The 17,702-nt window shown below is 34.5% G+C and overlaps 1 protein-coding gene across 6 annotated transcripts in view; it reads right to left on the bottom strand.

Moving 5' to 3' along the window:
• The window catches only part of USO1 (USO1 vesicle transport factor), a 79,880-nt gene that overhangs the window by 50,001 nt on the left and 12,177 nt on the right, over window positions 1-17,702 (bottom strand). For 3 of the 6 annotated variants that reach the window (XM_036261100.1, XM_036261089.1, XM_036261135.1), the window contains exons 2-4: window positions 9,043-9,129; window positions 8,905-8,969; window positions 5,263-5,339 (exon numbers count right to left, since the gene is read on the bottom strand). In XM_036261100.1, coding sequence (XP_036116993.1) covers window positions 5,263-5,339; window positions 8,905-8,969; window positions 9,043-9,129 — 229 coding nt within the window. Of the gene's footprint in view, window positions 1-5,262; window positions 5,340-8,904; window positions 8,970-9,042; window positions 9,130-16,701; window positions 16,788-17,702 lie in introns of those variants that run through there. The other 3 variants (XM_036261117.1, XM_036261127.1, XM_036261108.1) reach the window with 3 other exon arrangements.

Below are 17,702 nucleotides of genomic sequence, written 5' to 3'. Positions count from 1 at the left end.
TAAGACAGATAATGTCAGTGGGCCAAAAGATTGTGACCTCTAGAGAAAAGCTCAAAGTAAAAGTCATTAATATTTTGGGGAAATTTTAAAACTTGCACATACAGATTTGATGAATTCTTCCCATGAAATGTTTTTTTTTAAATGCTGAAACATTTATGTGGATAAATGCAAACAACTAAGCTGGGGGTTTAAACCCTGTTTAGTATTTCAAAATGCAGGATAGTATGGCATGCAAATACATAACCGAGGAAAGCAAGTGCCTGTGCACACACATGAATTTGGATTAAACAAAGATGAATAGCTTTCTTTACTTCAGGATTCTCAGCACTTACTATATTTATGTAAGTTCTGTGATGCTTCAGAGGGCAATATACATAGTATGTTTTGTTTATTTACTATAGACCCCTTTTAATACAAAGTGTTCTGGGACATGTGCTACACTTTAAGGAATGCAGGTTTAACCCCCCAAAACGTTTAATTCATGTTTGCATTGAGCACAAGCTAATGATTTAGCAAGAAGAGTTAACATTCCGATTTATTCTGTAGTTTTACTCTATAAAATACTATAGCTTAACAGTATATAATTAAGACCTATGTTTGGAAATGAACTAGTAAAGTATGATCCTGTTCCAAGATCTACGGTTCCTTCTGGTTCAATACTGTCAATTTAAAAAAGCTCTTAGTGAGATGAACTCTACTTCCTTTGAGTATAAGATAGCACTTCTGATCTTTAATGTAGAGTCCCACAAAAATTAGCTAAGCAATTAAAGTAATAGACAGCCTGGCCAGTGTGGCTCAGTGGTTGAGCGTCGACCCATGCACCAATAGGTCGCGCTGGTTCAGTTCTCAGTCAGAGCACATGCCCAGGTTGTGGGCTCGATCCCCAGTGGGGGGCATGCAAGAGGTGGTCGATCGATGTTCTCTCTCATAGATGCTTCTATCTCTCTCTCCCTCTCCCTTTCTCTCTCTCTAAAATCAATAAGAAAATATTTAAAAAAATTAATAGACAAAGTTATTTTGTGTAACAGAAATTAAGCTAAAACTACTACAAATGACTACATTAATTATATCTAAAAGTTGTAAAACAAAACTAGACCCATGAGAAATTATATCTATTTTACAAGTAACCAATGATAGGAGACAAGGAAACCATCCTCTCATTTAATATACTTACTTTAAAACTCCTAGAGCTAAATTTCTTTTTTTTTTTTAATTTTGATTGTTTTGTTTTTTTTCCTTTTTTTTATTAGTTAATTTATTTTTGTTACAGATGTTTCTCCTTTTCCCCCCACTGATCCCCCCCTCCCCCTCCCTTCCTGCCCTGTCCACAGCTTTGTTGTCCATGTCCATTGTTCATGCATACATGCATATAAGTTCTGTGGTTTATCTCTCCCTCCTAAATTTATTCTTACATCCTGTATTTTATATGCTATACTTATAACCTGTAAAAGCAAATGACTTTTTATTGTAAGATAAATGAAAAGATAAACTAAGAACTAAATGGTCTTTTGTTACTATAGTGAAAATGAACCTGACACAGATGCACAGAATTAAAGACTGCTTTTTAAAAAGTCCTTATATACCCCTGAAAACATTTCAGACCTATTTATATGACTGGCTTTTAACTAAATATGTATAAATATGCATTTATTTTTCAAACAAAATTACAGTTGTATTTTTTCCAGAGGTATAAATAACATTCAAAAACATTCTCTTTGAAATTCCACCCCATATCAAGTTGAGAGCCCATATTATGGAGGACAAAGCTATTTTATAAAAAGAGATATTCTAACAAAGGTAGTCCTAACTCAGAGTGAAGGAATATCAACTATTTTCTTTTACACTGTGGTCAATTGGTTAAACAAGTACACCTATATATTTTTTAACGTTTGTATGCATCCTCTATAAACTAGTTATGTGAATTATAAGATTTAATAAAGAATCTAGTTAGAAAAATGGCCACAATTTATTAAATCAGAAATCTATAAAATACAAAAAAGAAAAGAGAGAGAATGTTATCCTACTTACTAGATGATACTATATAAGTTACACGGCTTCTGGGCTTCCATTTTTAGAAAACAGGGAAATAGCTCCTACCTCAAGACTGCTATGAGAATCAAATAAGATAATGGACATAAAAGCACTGTAAATTTTAATGTTACATGCAACTACGATGAAACAATAATAGAAACAACTACAGAACTGTGCCATCCAACTGGGAACAGCTTATTGTCACAAATCAAGGCATAATGCTCTAGTATTTTCTGCTTTCAAACAAGGGGTTCAAATGACACAAAAGATAATGCTGTACACCTTAATAAGTTAGTTTCTTGGTTAGCTGTTTGTTAGATATAGGCAACTTTGTTGTGCATCATTTTAAACCTCCTTTAAATAAGGATATTCCCTTCCTTATTTTAAAAAAGGTTAGGATCTCAGAAAAATTAGTAAAATAAAATAAAACTTGGTAACTTTAATTATGAGTTAAATATCAATGTTAAAAGTAAATGAACTTGAAACAGACCACCAGATAAAAAGACAATATTGGTGAGTTCTATGAATTAATATAAAAAATGTCAGTAACCAGACATTATTGTGCATGCATTATTTTAAAGGGACAATATCAACATTTAAGTATTCTCTGAACTGGAACACTTTCCAGTTCTTACTATGAATAAAATTCATATGTATACATATAGATGTATACATATTCAAATATTATTTTTATTTTTAAATAAATTGCCTCAAATTTTTTCCAGGAAGTACACAAAAATAATTCAAATAGATTGTTCTACCAGTTAAATAGCTTTAATTTTGTAAAAAGATGCACTAGACTATTTTCTGTATTCTAGCCAACAAATAGATTTAGCAGTCATAAAAATAAAAAATTGCAATATAAGATGATCAGATACTGCTCTTTAATTAAAAAATTCTTATATAGTGAAACAAATCTCAAGTTACCAGCCAGAAGAAACATCACTTGACAGTGTCCTTTTATATTACCACAAATTATGCCTAAAAGCATCATGCATATGTAAATGCAATCTTTTACCTTCAACATCATCTGAAAAGGTAGACATAAATAAATAAATGAATACATAAATATGGGTGATAAAAAATAGTTTCTTATATAAGCAGAATTCACAGTAAAATAAGAGCTTAAAAATGTCAAATAAGCAATATAATCTCTTGACAGAAGAGACTCCTATTCATTTTACTCAAATAGCAAAAGAGATATAGCATATGCTATAAATTCAAGATGATGAGACAGATTTTTCAATTAAAGGGTTATAAAATATCTCCAAGGTAAAGAACTCTAAAATGAAGTTCATTATGTCAGGTAAAAATTACCTTTTTTTTTTCCAACTTCATTTATTGATTTTTTTTTTACAGAGACAGAGACGGAGGGAGGGAGGGAGGGAGAGAAGGAGGGACAGGAAGGATGAAAGAGGAAGAAGGAGGGAGTGAAGGAGAAAGACTGAGACATTAATCCATCGTTCCACCCATTCAGGCATTCATTGGTTGATTCTTGCAAGTGTCCTGACCGGATATCAAACCTGCAACCTTGGCTTACTGGGACAAAGCTCTAAACAACTAAGCAAGCCAACCAGGGCTGGTAAAAATTACCTTTTGGTGAAAGTTTAAGTTCCCATTTTAATATTCCTTAAAAAAAAAGTGACTCTAGTATAGAATCATTTATTTAATTTTAGCCAAAGTATCATTTTTGGACATTGAATTAAAAATAAACAGCCCAGCCTAGTCGGTGTGGTTCATAGATTGTGGACCCATGCACCAAGAGGTCGCCGGTTTGATTCTTGGTCAGGGCATATGCCCGGGTTGTGGGCCCAATCCCCAGTGGGGGGCATGCCAAAGGCAGCCAATCAATGTTCTCTCTCATTGATGTTTCTATCTCTCTTTCCCTCTCACTTCCGCTCTCTCTAAAATCAACAAAAAATATTTTTTTAAAAAGTTAGTTGTAGCTAGATAGCACAGAGAAATAAAAATTTAAGAAAAAGGTTATTTAAGTCTAAGAAATTGTGACTACTCAACACAACCCAATTTCAAATGTTCCCATTATTGATATTCTGTGAAATTAATATCTAGATATATTTCTGCTCTTTTATTTTAAAAATTATTGCAAACTCAATATCATCTACATTTTTTATGATTTATTTACTCAGAATTTTGAAAGATCCTATTATTTCAATGTAATTTAGACTTATAAAATGCATGCATATGTCTATCCTTCTGATTATCTAGAATAATGAAAAACCCACTATGTCCTACTGCAAGAGCCACCCTAATAAGAACGCACTCTTCAACAGCAGTGTATAATGTTATTCAATGCATACATTTTTTACAATATATGAACAAAATGTATACAGACTTCAGTTAAGAGTTCACATGATCACAATAAATAAATTAAGTAAATGACACACTATCTTATTTTAAGTATGCAAATAACTTGAAACAAACATGGAAAGGATATACAAAAGAAATGTGTGAATTTCAAGCTGATTTATATATCATGTCACACCAAACAGATTCAATGTAAAAGACTTTAATTTTACAAATTGTTGCTCTTTATAAATTAACATGAGTACTATGTTAAAAGTTTAAGTATTGTCCTGGCCAGTGTGCTCAGTGGTTAGAGCATGGGCCCATGAACTGAAGGTCTTGGGTTCGATTCCCAGTCAAGGGCATGTACCTGGGTTGCAGGTTTGATCCCCTGCCCCAGTGGGGGAAAGTGTAAGAGACAACCAGTAGATGTCTCTCTCCACGTCGATGTTTCTCTCTCCCTCTCTCTCCCTCCCTTCCATTCTCTCTAAAAAATAATGAAAAAAATATCCTCAGGTAAGGATTAACAAATAAATAAATAAGTTTAAGTATGTATTATGAAAAAACCCTTCATACTATTCACCAGATCACATAGAAATAAAATAGTTTGATTTTTAATCAATAGTCAAAAATGGTTATTTAATCCAGAGATTACTAATATTAATACTGCTTAACTAAAACCAAATACAAACAGGGGAATAAATATATTTTAAAAGAGAAGAATCTAATTCCATCTGCAAATTACATACAAGGCAATCATTTTAAAGATACTTTTCTGAAACTAAGCATATGTCTTTCCTTATTCATTGAAAAAAAAAAGAAAAACACACATCAATACATTTGTAAATAAACTCAACTTTAAAAACCAGCAAAATTGGTACAATCCAGTTAACTTTATATACAGAAAACACAGTAAAAGAAACTTACCTACTTCTTCTTCTTCATCATTAGATATTATATTAAATAATGTATCCAAAGCATAACCTATTATTTCAGAATCCGAACTGGAAAAAAAAATTATTACATTTATACACTGCTAGTTAGAGTGTGAACTGTAATGACCATTTTTAGACAATTATTTAGCAAGACTGTATAAAATATTAATTCCATTTCTAAAAATTTATCCTAAGAAAATATCAGTACAACTATAAAGAGTACATAAAGGTTTATTTGTAATAGTGGCAAGCGAAAAGTCCAGTAACAACAACAACAACAAAAATAATATGATAAATCCATACATATAGAAGCCAGTAGGAAAAGACTGAATATAAAAATGAATATACAGAATGATCCCATCTAGAAAAAAATATAATTTATGTCTTTATATATTTTTTAAAATCTTATAAATTTATAAAATAAATCCAACTTTAAAACCAGTAAAATTAGTTCAACTCAGGAAATGTTATGGGTGTGTGTGAGTTTATATATGTACTTTGTGACAGACATATACATATTGTTTATATAAACATAAGTGTTTTCTATAGTTGGACTACTAGAGTTTATTTAGTTTTTTTCCTCTAAAGATAAATCTTATGGTAAACATGTACTATTTATAATATCAGGAATCATAATATTTTGTAGTCACTGATAAACACAAATTTTGAAAGCAGGATGATGATGGCATTTAGAGTGAAAAGCAAGAATGAGATAACAGAAAGATTGAGCAAGTATGAAGAAGTGATTAGGAGTGAAAGATGAAAGCAAAGATAAGGGACAAAGGGGATCACAATGAGAAGATCTAAATCTCAAATGAAGCGGGTTTAAATACAATTATTATTTATCATTTTGTTTTTGAGAAATTTTGAGGGATATCTTTTAAAAACCTTTTCAGAAACTAGAAATAAAAGAGAACTTCCTTGAAATGATAAAAGGAATCTATAAAAATGTAATGGTGAAAAACTGAATGTTTTACCCCTGAGATCAGGAAAAAGATAGCAATGTCCCCTTTAACCACCTCTACCCAACATTGAACTGTAGGTTCTAGTTAGAACAATCAGGCAAGAAAAGGGAATAAAAGGCATCAAGACTGGAAAGAAGTAAAACTATACCTATTCACAGATGACATTCTAGTATACAGAAAATCCTACAGAATCCACTAAAAAACTACTTGACCTAGTACATAAATTCAGCAAAGTTGAAGGTTACATGTTCAATATAAATAACCCAAAACTCAAGTAAGTAAAAAGACATTCTGTGTTCATGGATAGGAAGATGTAATATTGTTAAGATGGTAAAACACCCCAACTTGATTTACAGATTCACACATCCTTATAGAAATCCCAGCTATCATTTGTGCAGGAATTGACAAGCTGATATAAAATGTGTATGGGAATGCAAGGAATCCAGAACAGACAAAACAATTTGTAAAAGAAAAACAAAGTTGAAGAACTCACATTTCCCAATTTCAAAACTTACTACAAAATTACAATAATCAACACTATGTGGCAGTGGCTTAAGGACAGACGTGTATCAGTAGACTAAACAATCTAAAAACAAGGTCTAACTTTTATTTCAATTGATCTTTGGCAAAAATGTAAAGACCATTCAATGCGGAACAATGTCTTCAACAAATAGTGTTGGGACATTACATATCTACATGCCAAAAAATGAAGTTGGACTCCTACTTCATACCATATGTAAAAATTAACTCAAAGTGAATATAAGAACTAAATATAAGGAAATAAAGATAAATAACTCTTAGAAGAAAACAGGCAGTACTAAAATCTTTAAAAAGCTTATATGCTTTGCTTTGTTTGGGGAACTTGGACTCCACATTGCACTGAGCTGGTGAAATGCAAACAGGTGAGTGATAGAAGATTAACATTTCAGACAGATAATTCTTGCAATATCCAGAATGAATGAAAGGTCAAAGAGATCAGAAGAAAAGAATACAGTTTGAAGGCGGCGGTCATTTTAAATTATTTCCCAAAACTCTTTGATATGCTTCCCTTCAAAAGATGGAACCTAATTCTCCTCCTAAGTGCAAGCTGTACTTATTAACTTGCTTCTAACAAATACAATATGGTGGGACTGATGGTATGTGACTTCTGAGACTAACTCCTAAAAGGCACTGTGGCTTTCCTTTGGTTCTCTCCCTAGGATTGCTTGCTCTTAGAGAAGCCAACTGCTGTATCACAAGGATGAGCACATAGTCCTATAGAAAGAGTAACATGGTAAGACACTGAGGCCTCCTGCCAATAGCAATGTGAATGAGCCATCTTGGAATCAGATCTTCCAGTCCCAGACAAGACTTTAGATGACTGCATTCCTAGCTGACATTTTTACTGAAACCTCTTAGGAGACCCTGAGTCAGAATCACCTAGCTAAACCACTTCAGAATTCCTAATCTAGAGAAACTGAAATATTTATTATTTTGAGCCACTGAGTTTTAAGGTAATTTGCTATGCAGCAAAAGATAACTAATGCAGAGGCTATGAAAATGATTTAAGTGATTGATATTAAGAGCCAAATCTAAGACCAACAAAGGAAATTAAGAAAAATTCATAGATTCTAGATGTTTTTTGATCCTGATGGGCATAATGGGTTAAGAAGATGGATGAGTTCAGCAGAAATCCTCATTACTTCCTTGAATGGAAGGTGCAATCAACTGGGATAAACTTGGGTCAAAAGGCAGTTGAAGGGGATACAGGGAGTGGAGGGACGGCAATTATGAGAAGGGCAACTAGAGATAAATTAACTTTTGAACATTTTGAGTTTGAGATATTAGTGAGAGATCTTGATGTGGTCAAAATGTCCACTGAGCAGCTAAAGCTTATGAGATAATTTTAACTAGAGGTAAGATTTGAAAGGTATCCATACACAGTTATTAATTAAAACCAAAGATGCAAATATAATCTCTTAAAGAAAAATTGAAAGAGCTAAAAATGGGCTGAGTGATCTTTCTCTTAAGACATGTTCAGATTTAACACATCACTCTATTAGTACAGTTTATTTCTCCAAAAAGAACAAGTCTGGATAACTGATATACCATAATATGTATATATTATAGAACAGTACATTATAGTATATTTACGTGAATATCAAAACATCCATTTGCCCATTCAAACCCAAGATATTATAGAATAGCAGTTACTTTAATTAGCAGTTACTTCATTCCATTTTTTTTTTTTTTATCCTCACCCGAGGACATTTTTCCATTTTTTGTTCAGATAGAGCGGGAAAGAGAGGAAGAGAGAGAGAGAGAAACATCGATGTGAAAGGGACACATCGAGTGGCCGCCACCCGCACGACCAACCAGGGCCGGGGACAAACTGCAACTGAGGTACGTGCCCTTAGCGGAAACCAAACCCGGGTCTCTCTGTACTGCAGGCTGACGCTCCAACCTCTGAGCCAAACTGGCCAGGGCCATTCCATTTTTATATAATGGAAAGTTTTCAACCCCTAAGGGTTTAGACTGTTTGTCCTAATGCTTAGCACTGTGGTTTGAACCATAAATATTTATTGAAATGACAAATGAAAGTAAAAACTTAATAGCATTAATATGTACGTCATTTCTTCAATAGAGACTCTAAAACAATTAATTAAAATTTCAAGAAAAATTAGACTTACCGATCTGTTTGTAAAACATGGATAAGATGTTCCATAGCTTGAATACCAACTTCCAAGCGATATTTCTGCACAAAATAAAAATGTTAAAGAAACTAATATCCAACTTAAAAACTTAATAACTAACAAAATGTTACAAACCTTAGATAATGATTTGAGAGCACGCACGGCATTTCTTCGATCATCCAGTAAAGTAGATGAAGCTACTCTGTCACAAAGCTTTTGAATCTGTCATGAAAAAAATGAAACAGCATTAACAGAAGAGAAAGTACAAAAAAGGCACTTGAAGTTTTCCCCAAATTTATACTATCTAATTTTGATTAAAAAAAAAAAAAAAAGTCAACAAATGGGGTGTAATGGAAATGGTCTTTCATAAACCTAAATAATTAGGTAATATTATAAACTCATTACAGAGATCAAACATTTTTCAGAGAGCTGAAAAATAAAAGTAGTGGAAGAGAAGTCAAATAAAATAAGTCACATAAATTTGAGGATTTAAGAGAAATCATTAGAACCAGAGTTTTTTAAACATGCCCATTACGCCTGGCCAGTGTGGCTCTGTGGTTGAGCGTTGACTCATGCACCAAGAGGTTGCTGGTTCTATTCCCGGTCAGGGCACATGTCCAGGTTGTGGGCCAAATCCCCAGTGGGGGGCATGCAGGAAGCAGCCAATTGATGTTTCTATCTCTCTCTCCCTCTCGCTTCCTCTCTCTCTAAAATCAATAAAGGTAAAAAAAATTAAAAAATAAATAAAATAAACAAACATGCCTATTACGACTGTTATGGTAGAAGATGGGAAGTTATTTAAAAAATGTTTAAAACAATAATTGTTTGTATCATAATTTCACCTTATACTTAAACAAGAAAAGTCAGAACTATATTTAGTTTTGAGTGTACCTCACAATCTACAAGGATGAAAAATTTCTATTATAAAAGCTTTTAATAAGTATACAGAAATTAAAATGAAAACTGAATTTTAAAATAAACCTTGAACAGGAAACAACTGGAAACAACTTATCTGTCAGAAAGTGAAGAAAAACTAAATTGTGGCACATTCTTTGGTGGAATACTATGTAGCTATATAAAAAATTAACTGTACTGATATGAAAATACCACGACTTAATAAATAATAGGAAAAAAAGCAAGTTATAAAACTGTATGTAAATTGTGAGCCTATTGAAGCAAAAGTACCAAACTGTATATGTAAACTTACATTAAAAAAGAATTTGGAACTTAAAACTATAAAACTTCTAAAAGAAAGCACAGGAGAAAATCTTTGTGACCTTTAATTAGGCAAAAATTTTCTATATTAAGAGCACAATCCATAAAAGAAAAACATAATAAATTGGACTTTTATCACTTGGGCTCTTCAAAAAATACTGTTAAGGAATTGAAAAGATAAGCCACAGAGTGGATGAAAATATTTGGAAAACATCTAATAAAGGGCGGTTTTTAAAAACCACCATATTCAGGTACTTTATAGAGCTAACAATTGATTACTATTTTATTACGTTATTATTCTTTTTTAATGACAGTTCTTACAAAGATTCTATAAGCCCTGGCCAGTTTGGCTCAGTGGTTGGAGCATCGGCCTGCGGACCAGTGAGTCCTGGGTTCAGTTCCCGCTAGGGGCACGTACCAAAAAATAAAGATTCTATTAAAAATATTTTGAGCCCTGGATAGTTTGGCTCAGCAATTAGAGCGTTGGTCCGTGGACCAGAAAGTGTCAGGTTCTGTTCCCGCTAAGGGCACGTACCTCAGATGCAGTTTGTCCCCGGCCCTGGTTGGGGTTGCGTGAGTGGCAACCAGTCGATGTGTCTCTCTCACATGGATGTTTCTCTTTCTTTCTTCCCCCCTCTCTCCCTCTCGTTCTATCTGATAATAAAGGCCAAAAAATGTCCTCTGGTGAGGATAAAAAAAAAATGTTTTTTGGCATATCACTCAAACTTTTGTACCCTGTGTATCTGAGTTACGTAGTGTTTTCCAAATTATGTTCTGTGGACTTCTAGTGTTCCAGAAGATATTAATAGAGTTCTATGATCACCAAACCAGTGGGAAACAAGGTTATACAAAATTAAATAGGTTTCTGCACTACAGGATTTCTAAGTCTTTATTATGCTGATTTGCATTTCTTCATACTGCACATACTGTATGATAACCAAGCCTGGTTTCACTTTTTTATTCTAACTGCTCACATTGAGAAATTATTCCTACGTTAAACTGTATTCACTTTCATAATAATTATACTGACTTTCCAAAATGAAAATACTATAACCTTCTCTTTATTAAATAACTGGTTTACACTTTTCCTACTATAATTTTTTTAAGCATTAAAAAAACTACATAATTATCTTTTGAAAACATGAATCTTGCTACTCAACTTAAAAAATTCCTCAGGCAAAAATAGTTTTCCTGATAAGCATGACTGTAATATCCTTTACTTGGGTGTTATACATCTTTAAATATTTTTCTAGGTAGTTTATAGCTGATATTATGACTAGGAAATCTTTTGTAGGCTTTTTCCTAATCCCAGACCTCAATCACAGACTGGCTCTAGATCTGGGATTTCCATCTCCATTGTAGTACTTAGTCCTAGCACCATGCAGACCTTGAACTCCACTCTCCGCTCCATCTTTGGTTGATGTGTAGAGAGACATAACATGAGCTTCCATGTCGGGAACCTCCTCAATCATTATTATTATTATTTTATTTTTAATCCTCACCTAAAGGTATTTTTCCATTGATTTTTTTTTTTTTTTTAGATAGAGTGGAAGGGAGGGAGGGAGATAGAGAAATATTGATGTGAGAGAGACACATTGATGGTTGCCTCCTGCATGATTCTGATTAGGGCCGGGATTGGACCTGCAACCCAGGTACGTGCCCTTGACAGAGAATTGAACACGTGACTCTTCTGTCCACAGGCCAATGTTCTAACCACTGAGCAAAATGGGCCAGGGCTCAATCATTATTTGTTGAATGTGGAAATGTGAAGGCTATTTGATGGTGGTGGAGATACTTAGCTTTAGAAATACTGGAGGGAGATGATCACAGGGCTTGCTTTGTTTTTATTTTTAGTCATTTATTTTGTGTCCTAACATGCTATTTCAGCATTGTTAGTTTTTTTTAAAGCTTTGAGATATACAGAAAGATAATAATCTCAGTTATTATGAAGATAAATAAAATAACGATGAGGCTATTTTTATTTAACAGACTCACAAATTTAAAATTAAAATAATAGTAGCACATACCAAATGGCTTCATTTTATGAAATTAAAAACAGGCAAAACTAATCTATGCCATTAGAAGTCAGGACAGTGATTACCCATGGGGGTGGGCAGGGACTGAATGAAGCACAAAGGGGACTTCAGAGGTGCTAGCAATGTTCTTCTGTTCCTCGATCTGGGTGCTGGCTATCTGGGTGTGTTCAGGTTGAGGTTTACATATGACATGTGTACTTTCCTACATGCTTCAGTAAAATTTTTAAAATAGAACCATCCAGGATAGACAAAGATATAAATTAGTAAACTTGCTTATATTCTCTCAGAAGGAAGGTAACTTTAAAAAGTGGCAATTTGGCAAAAACTGTTACAACTTAAAATGTTCATAACCTTTCAGCCAGGCACTCCTATTCTAGGAATTTATCCTTTAAAAATATGCCCACAGCACCTGGCCAGGTGGCTCAGTTGCTTGGAGCATTGGCCCAGACACCAAAAAAAGGCTTTAGGTTCCATTCTCAGTTAGGGCACACACCTAGGTTGCGGGTTCGATTCCTGGTTGGGGCATGTATGGGAGGCAACCGATTGACGTTTTTCTCTCACATGGATGCTTGTTTTCACCCCCCCCCCCCACTTTCTCTAATCATATCCTTGGGTGAGGATTGAAAAAACAAAAATAACGCCCATAACTATACAATGTTATATATAAGAATGTTCTTTGTAGCAATATATACATATATTTTTTTTTACTTTTTTTTTGGTATGTGCCCCTAGCAGGAACTGAACCCGGGACTCTCTGGTCCGCAGGCCGATGCTCCAACCACTGAGCCAAACCGGCCAGGGCTGTAGCAATATTTTTAACAGCTAAAAAGCAAGTTTACCTCCCCCCTGTAAGGATATATTAAGTCTGCTACATGGAAGAGGGTCCTAACATGACTATGCTAGCACCCTGCTCTCAGGTTTCTAGCCTCCAGAACTGTGAGCAATAAATTTCCAGTGTTCATTTAAAAAGAAAAAAAGAAAAGAAATCTTAAGGTTAATCCATCAGTCAGAGAACAGTGAACTAACCACATGATACACATACAGGGTGGGGTAAAAGTAGACTTATAGTTGTTTGTCTGGAAAACAATATAATAATTAATAAATAATACTAGAATAAACTGTTTTGTATACTTACAACTATAAACCTATTTTTGCTCCACCCTGTACACTATGCAGTTGACCAAAGACAATGAAGCAGATCCACATATACTAACAAGAAAAGATGTTCAGGAAATATTAACTGGAAAAAACAACAACATGTATGCTTAACATGAAGTCATTTTGGTTTAAAACTACATTAATAATAAATCATTTGAATATATATTGAAAAAATGAAGACTATGCATCATACTGTCTTTTAGTGGGTTGCTAGAAATATTCATTTTCTACATTTAGTTCTGATGTTTGAGTTTTGATAATAAACAGAGATCATCTTTATAAACAGAAAAGAGTAATAATGGAGCAAAGTGAAATGGTTTGTTTTACATTGGAATTTCCAGGATATTTTATGACTGACTAAATTCATCTTTCAAAGATGCTATTTTCACTCTACTGATCAAAAGAGCACGAAATCAGCTCTTAATAGATAAAAATAAACTACCATAAGAAAAATACCCTCAATTGGCTCCCTGTTCCTTACAGCATAAAGCACAAATTTTAAAGATTAGATTACAGTCATTACTCAATAAACACATTGTTGTGTGCTAACCAAAATAAAGATATGATCTCTAGCCACAGAAGCTTGCACAGGGAAACAGTTGTGTAAATAAAGTATAATAACAAGTTAAAGGTAATTAGGTACTGTTGAGTAAAGCAGTGACACAAGAGAAAAAGCAGTCAATTTTATATGAAAGCAAAACTGCTATTGACTGAATGTTTCTATCCCCCTCCCCTAAATGCACATTTTGAAATCCTAACCCCAAATGTGAGAGTAGTAGGAGGTGAGGCCTCTGGAAGGTAGAGCCCTCATGAACAGGATTAGCACCCTTATAAAGAGGCCCTAGAGACCTCCTTTAACCCTTTCCCATGTGAGGACACAGGGAGAAAATAGCTGTGTATGAACCAGGAAGTAAGTCCTCAGCTAACACCGAATCTGCCTGTGCCCTGATCTTGGAGTTCCCAGCCTCCAGAACTGTGAAAAGTAAGTTGTTGTTTAAGTCACCCAGCCTGTGGTATTTTTGTTATAGAAGACTAAGATACTGTTTAATATTGAAATAGTAAGAATGCCACTTGAGTCAAAAATTAAAGGATGAAAAAAAAATTGTAAGAAAAAAAAACCCCTAACAGCCAACACACACACTCTCTCTCTCTCTCTCTCTCTCTAAAAACAAAGGATGAGCCTTGGCCGGTGTGGATCACCCCACGCACAGAAGGGTCTCTGGGTCAAGGGCACGTACCTAGGTTGCAGGTTCAATCCCAGCCGCCAATCCAGGCAAGTGTGGGAGGCAACCAATCCATATGTCTCTCTCACATCGATGGTTTTTTTTCCTCTCTCTCTCCTCCACTCCTCTCCACTCTCTTTAAAAATCAATGGAAAAGCCCTGGCCGGTTTGGCTCAGCGGTTAGAGCATCCGCCTGCGGTCCGGAGAGACCCGGGTTCGGTTCCCGCTAAGGGCATGTACCTCGGTTGCAGTTTGTCCCTGGCCCTGGTTGGTCGTGCGGGTGGCAGCCACTCGATGTGTCCCTTTCGCATCGATGTTTCCCCCTCTCTCTCTTCCTCTCTCTCCCTCCCACTATGTCTGTACAAAAAATGGGAAAATGTCCTCGGATGAGGATTAAAAAAAAAAAAAAAAAAAAAAAATCAATGGAAAAAATATCCTTGAGTGAGGATTAACAAAAAAATAAAAATTGGAGAGTTTTGCTCAGTGGTTAGAGCGTCAGCCCCTGGACTGATGAGTTGCGGGTTCGATTCCGGTCAAGGGCATGTAACTCAGTTGCAATTTGTCCCCAGCCCTCTCTCTCTCTCCCTCCCCCCCTCTTTTCCCCTCCCACTCTGTCTGAACAAAAATGGAAAAATGTCCTCTGGTGAGGATAAAAAAAATTTTTTTAATACATTTTAAAAAATTAAAGGAGTATCATACGAGGAAGGAATTCCAGATACAGAAAATGATTTCTTACTTTATATTTATTTACACATATTTTAGTGTAGAAAATGGCATTTCATATTCAAAATATAAAAACTGAGTTTTTAATGTGTATACACCTATGAACCAAAACAACAGTTTTTACTTTACACATATACATATATATACTTGTTCTATTAAAACAACATACCAAAGGAGACTTTCTAAAATATGAGAATTTCCTTTTATAATAATTTAGATGCCTGTTATTTCTGGGAATGATGATTGATCTAAAATAATGTGGGGAAAAAAACAAGAAAATATAAACTTAGCTAAAAAAATATTTCTAAATGAGTCATTGTATCTGCTTCAAAGTATCTGATTAATAAGCAGATTACAAGTTTTTTTTTAGATAATTACAAAATGTATCTTAAAAATACTAAAATTAATCATCATTTAAAATATACCATTTATACTTATAGAAATAAAATCCATTAATTCCTGAGTTTGGGCCCTGGCCGGTTTGGCTCAGCGGTTAGAGTGTCGACCTGCGGTCCTGAGAGGCCTGGGTTCGGTTCCCGCTAAGGGCACGTACCTCGGTTGCAGTTTGTCCCCAGCCCTGGTCGGTCGTGCGGGTGGCAGCCACTCGATGTGTTCCTTTCACATCGATGTTTCTCTCTCTCTCCTGTTCCTCTCTCTCCCTCCCACTCTACCTGAACAAAAAAATGGGAAAATGTCCTCGGGTGAGGATAAAAAAAAAAAAAAATTCCTGAGTTTGGGTATGTATCAAGACTATTTTTAAAAAGCTAAAAATGCATTTTATCTATTAAACTTGGATTTTAATAACAAGTACATATTCTTCCTAATTGGGGATTTTAATAGGAACTTTCTCTCTAGTGACTTAAGACAAACTCAAATCAATCAACCATAATGTAAACCAATGAGAGTCAAAAGTGAATATAACAACTTATTTATTCAGAATCATGATTAAGCTATTTCAGATAACCTTCTGTCAGGCACCAAAATGTCTTTTCATTTTAGTGATTTCTGATAGTAATCTAAAACTAATCACAAGCTTCACTGTCTCCTTGAACAAAGAACATAATTTTATAAGCTTTCTTAGATTTAAACCTAAATCCTCTCCAAAATTATACACAGGGATATCTTAGGTGTTAAATGAATTAATATAGAAGTCTTTGCATAGTATCTGGTACCTATAATACTCGAATATTAACATACACTATTACTACAAGCTTCTTAAGACTTTTTTTGTATCATTCTTCTATTAGGCTTTGGTTGTCATTTCCATCATTTATGTTTCTGACAGGCCATTTAAATTTTGTAGATTTTGATTTGCTAAGAAAAATTTGATCATTAAGCAAGACAGTAACATGTCTACAACCAAAAATTACTCAGTTTGAAATCAAGATCGAGTACATGGACTTTGCAACTTCTGCTTTGCTATGTGAAAGCCTTATTACCTCCTGATAATATTCCAGATGGCTGAAGTTTCTGAATAAGTGATCTCTCCATAATAAAGTGCTATGTTGCTACTCTTTACAGACAACTGAAACCAAATGAAAGAAAAACATATTATATATATTCCAAATATAGACAGGTCTGTATTTTTCAGTTGATATTTACCAAACAAAAATTTTGCAACACACAGTACGCTTGACTTATATTCAGAAATTGTAGATCTCAAAGATTATTATTCCATTTATTCCTTACTTAAAAAACCAACTCAGTGCAGTATAATTGGGCCTCTTTATCTAATCTCTCTAACTTTAGTGATTTATGTTTTAGCTGGGCACATGGCTGTCCACCTAGACTACTTTCCAAGCCTTCCTTACATCTAGGCAGTGACTACATTCTGGCCAATGAGTTGCCAGTACCTTCCCCAGGTCATGTTCTAAAAAGAAAGTTATTCGGGTTTTTTTTTTTTAACCCTCACCAGAGGATATGTTTTAGAGAGAGGAGGGGAAAGATAGAAAGAGGGAGGGAGAAAGGGAAGGAGAGAGAGAGAGAGAAACATCGATGTGAGAGAGAAACATGGATCGGTAGCCTCCCATGCCCCAACCAGGGATCTACCAGCAACCTAGTATGTATGTGCCATGATGAGGAATAAAACCTGCAACCTTTTGGTGCATGAGACAATGCTCTAACCAACTGAGCCACCCAGCCAGAGTGAAGCTATTTGTTCTTTATTCCTCGTTCTCATTCCCTCAGCTTAGAACTTGAACCTTGAAGCTTGGAAGGCTGAATGAGGCACCTTTAATAATTCAAGTAAGGGCAGCATCCCAAGGATGGCAGAACAACATAAAAAGCACCTAGGCTCCTGGACCACCCTGAGGAGCAGAACTACCCTGGCTAAGACTGTCTTCTAATTGATACTTTAGTGAAAAAGACAAACTTCTGTCTTGGTTAGACCTCTATCTTTTGGCCTCAGTTCTAGCAGCTGATCCAACATCTAAATTAATAA

This window comes from Molossus molossus, unplaced genomic scaffold (genome assembly GCF_014108415.1).
Source record: "Molossus molossus isolate mMolMol1 unplaced genomic scaffold, mMolMol1.p scaffold_m16_p_1, whole genome shotgun sequence".
Taxonomy (NCBI): domain Eukaryota; kingdom Metazoa; phylum Chordata; class Mammalia; order Chiroptera; family Molossidae; genus Molossus; species Molossus molossus.
The sequence above is the reverse complement of the archived record's forward strand: the minus strand, read 5'-3'. Positions and strand labels throughout refer to the sequence as shown.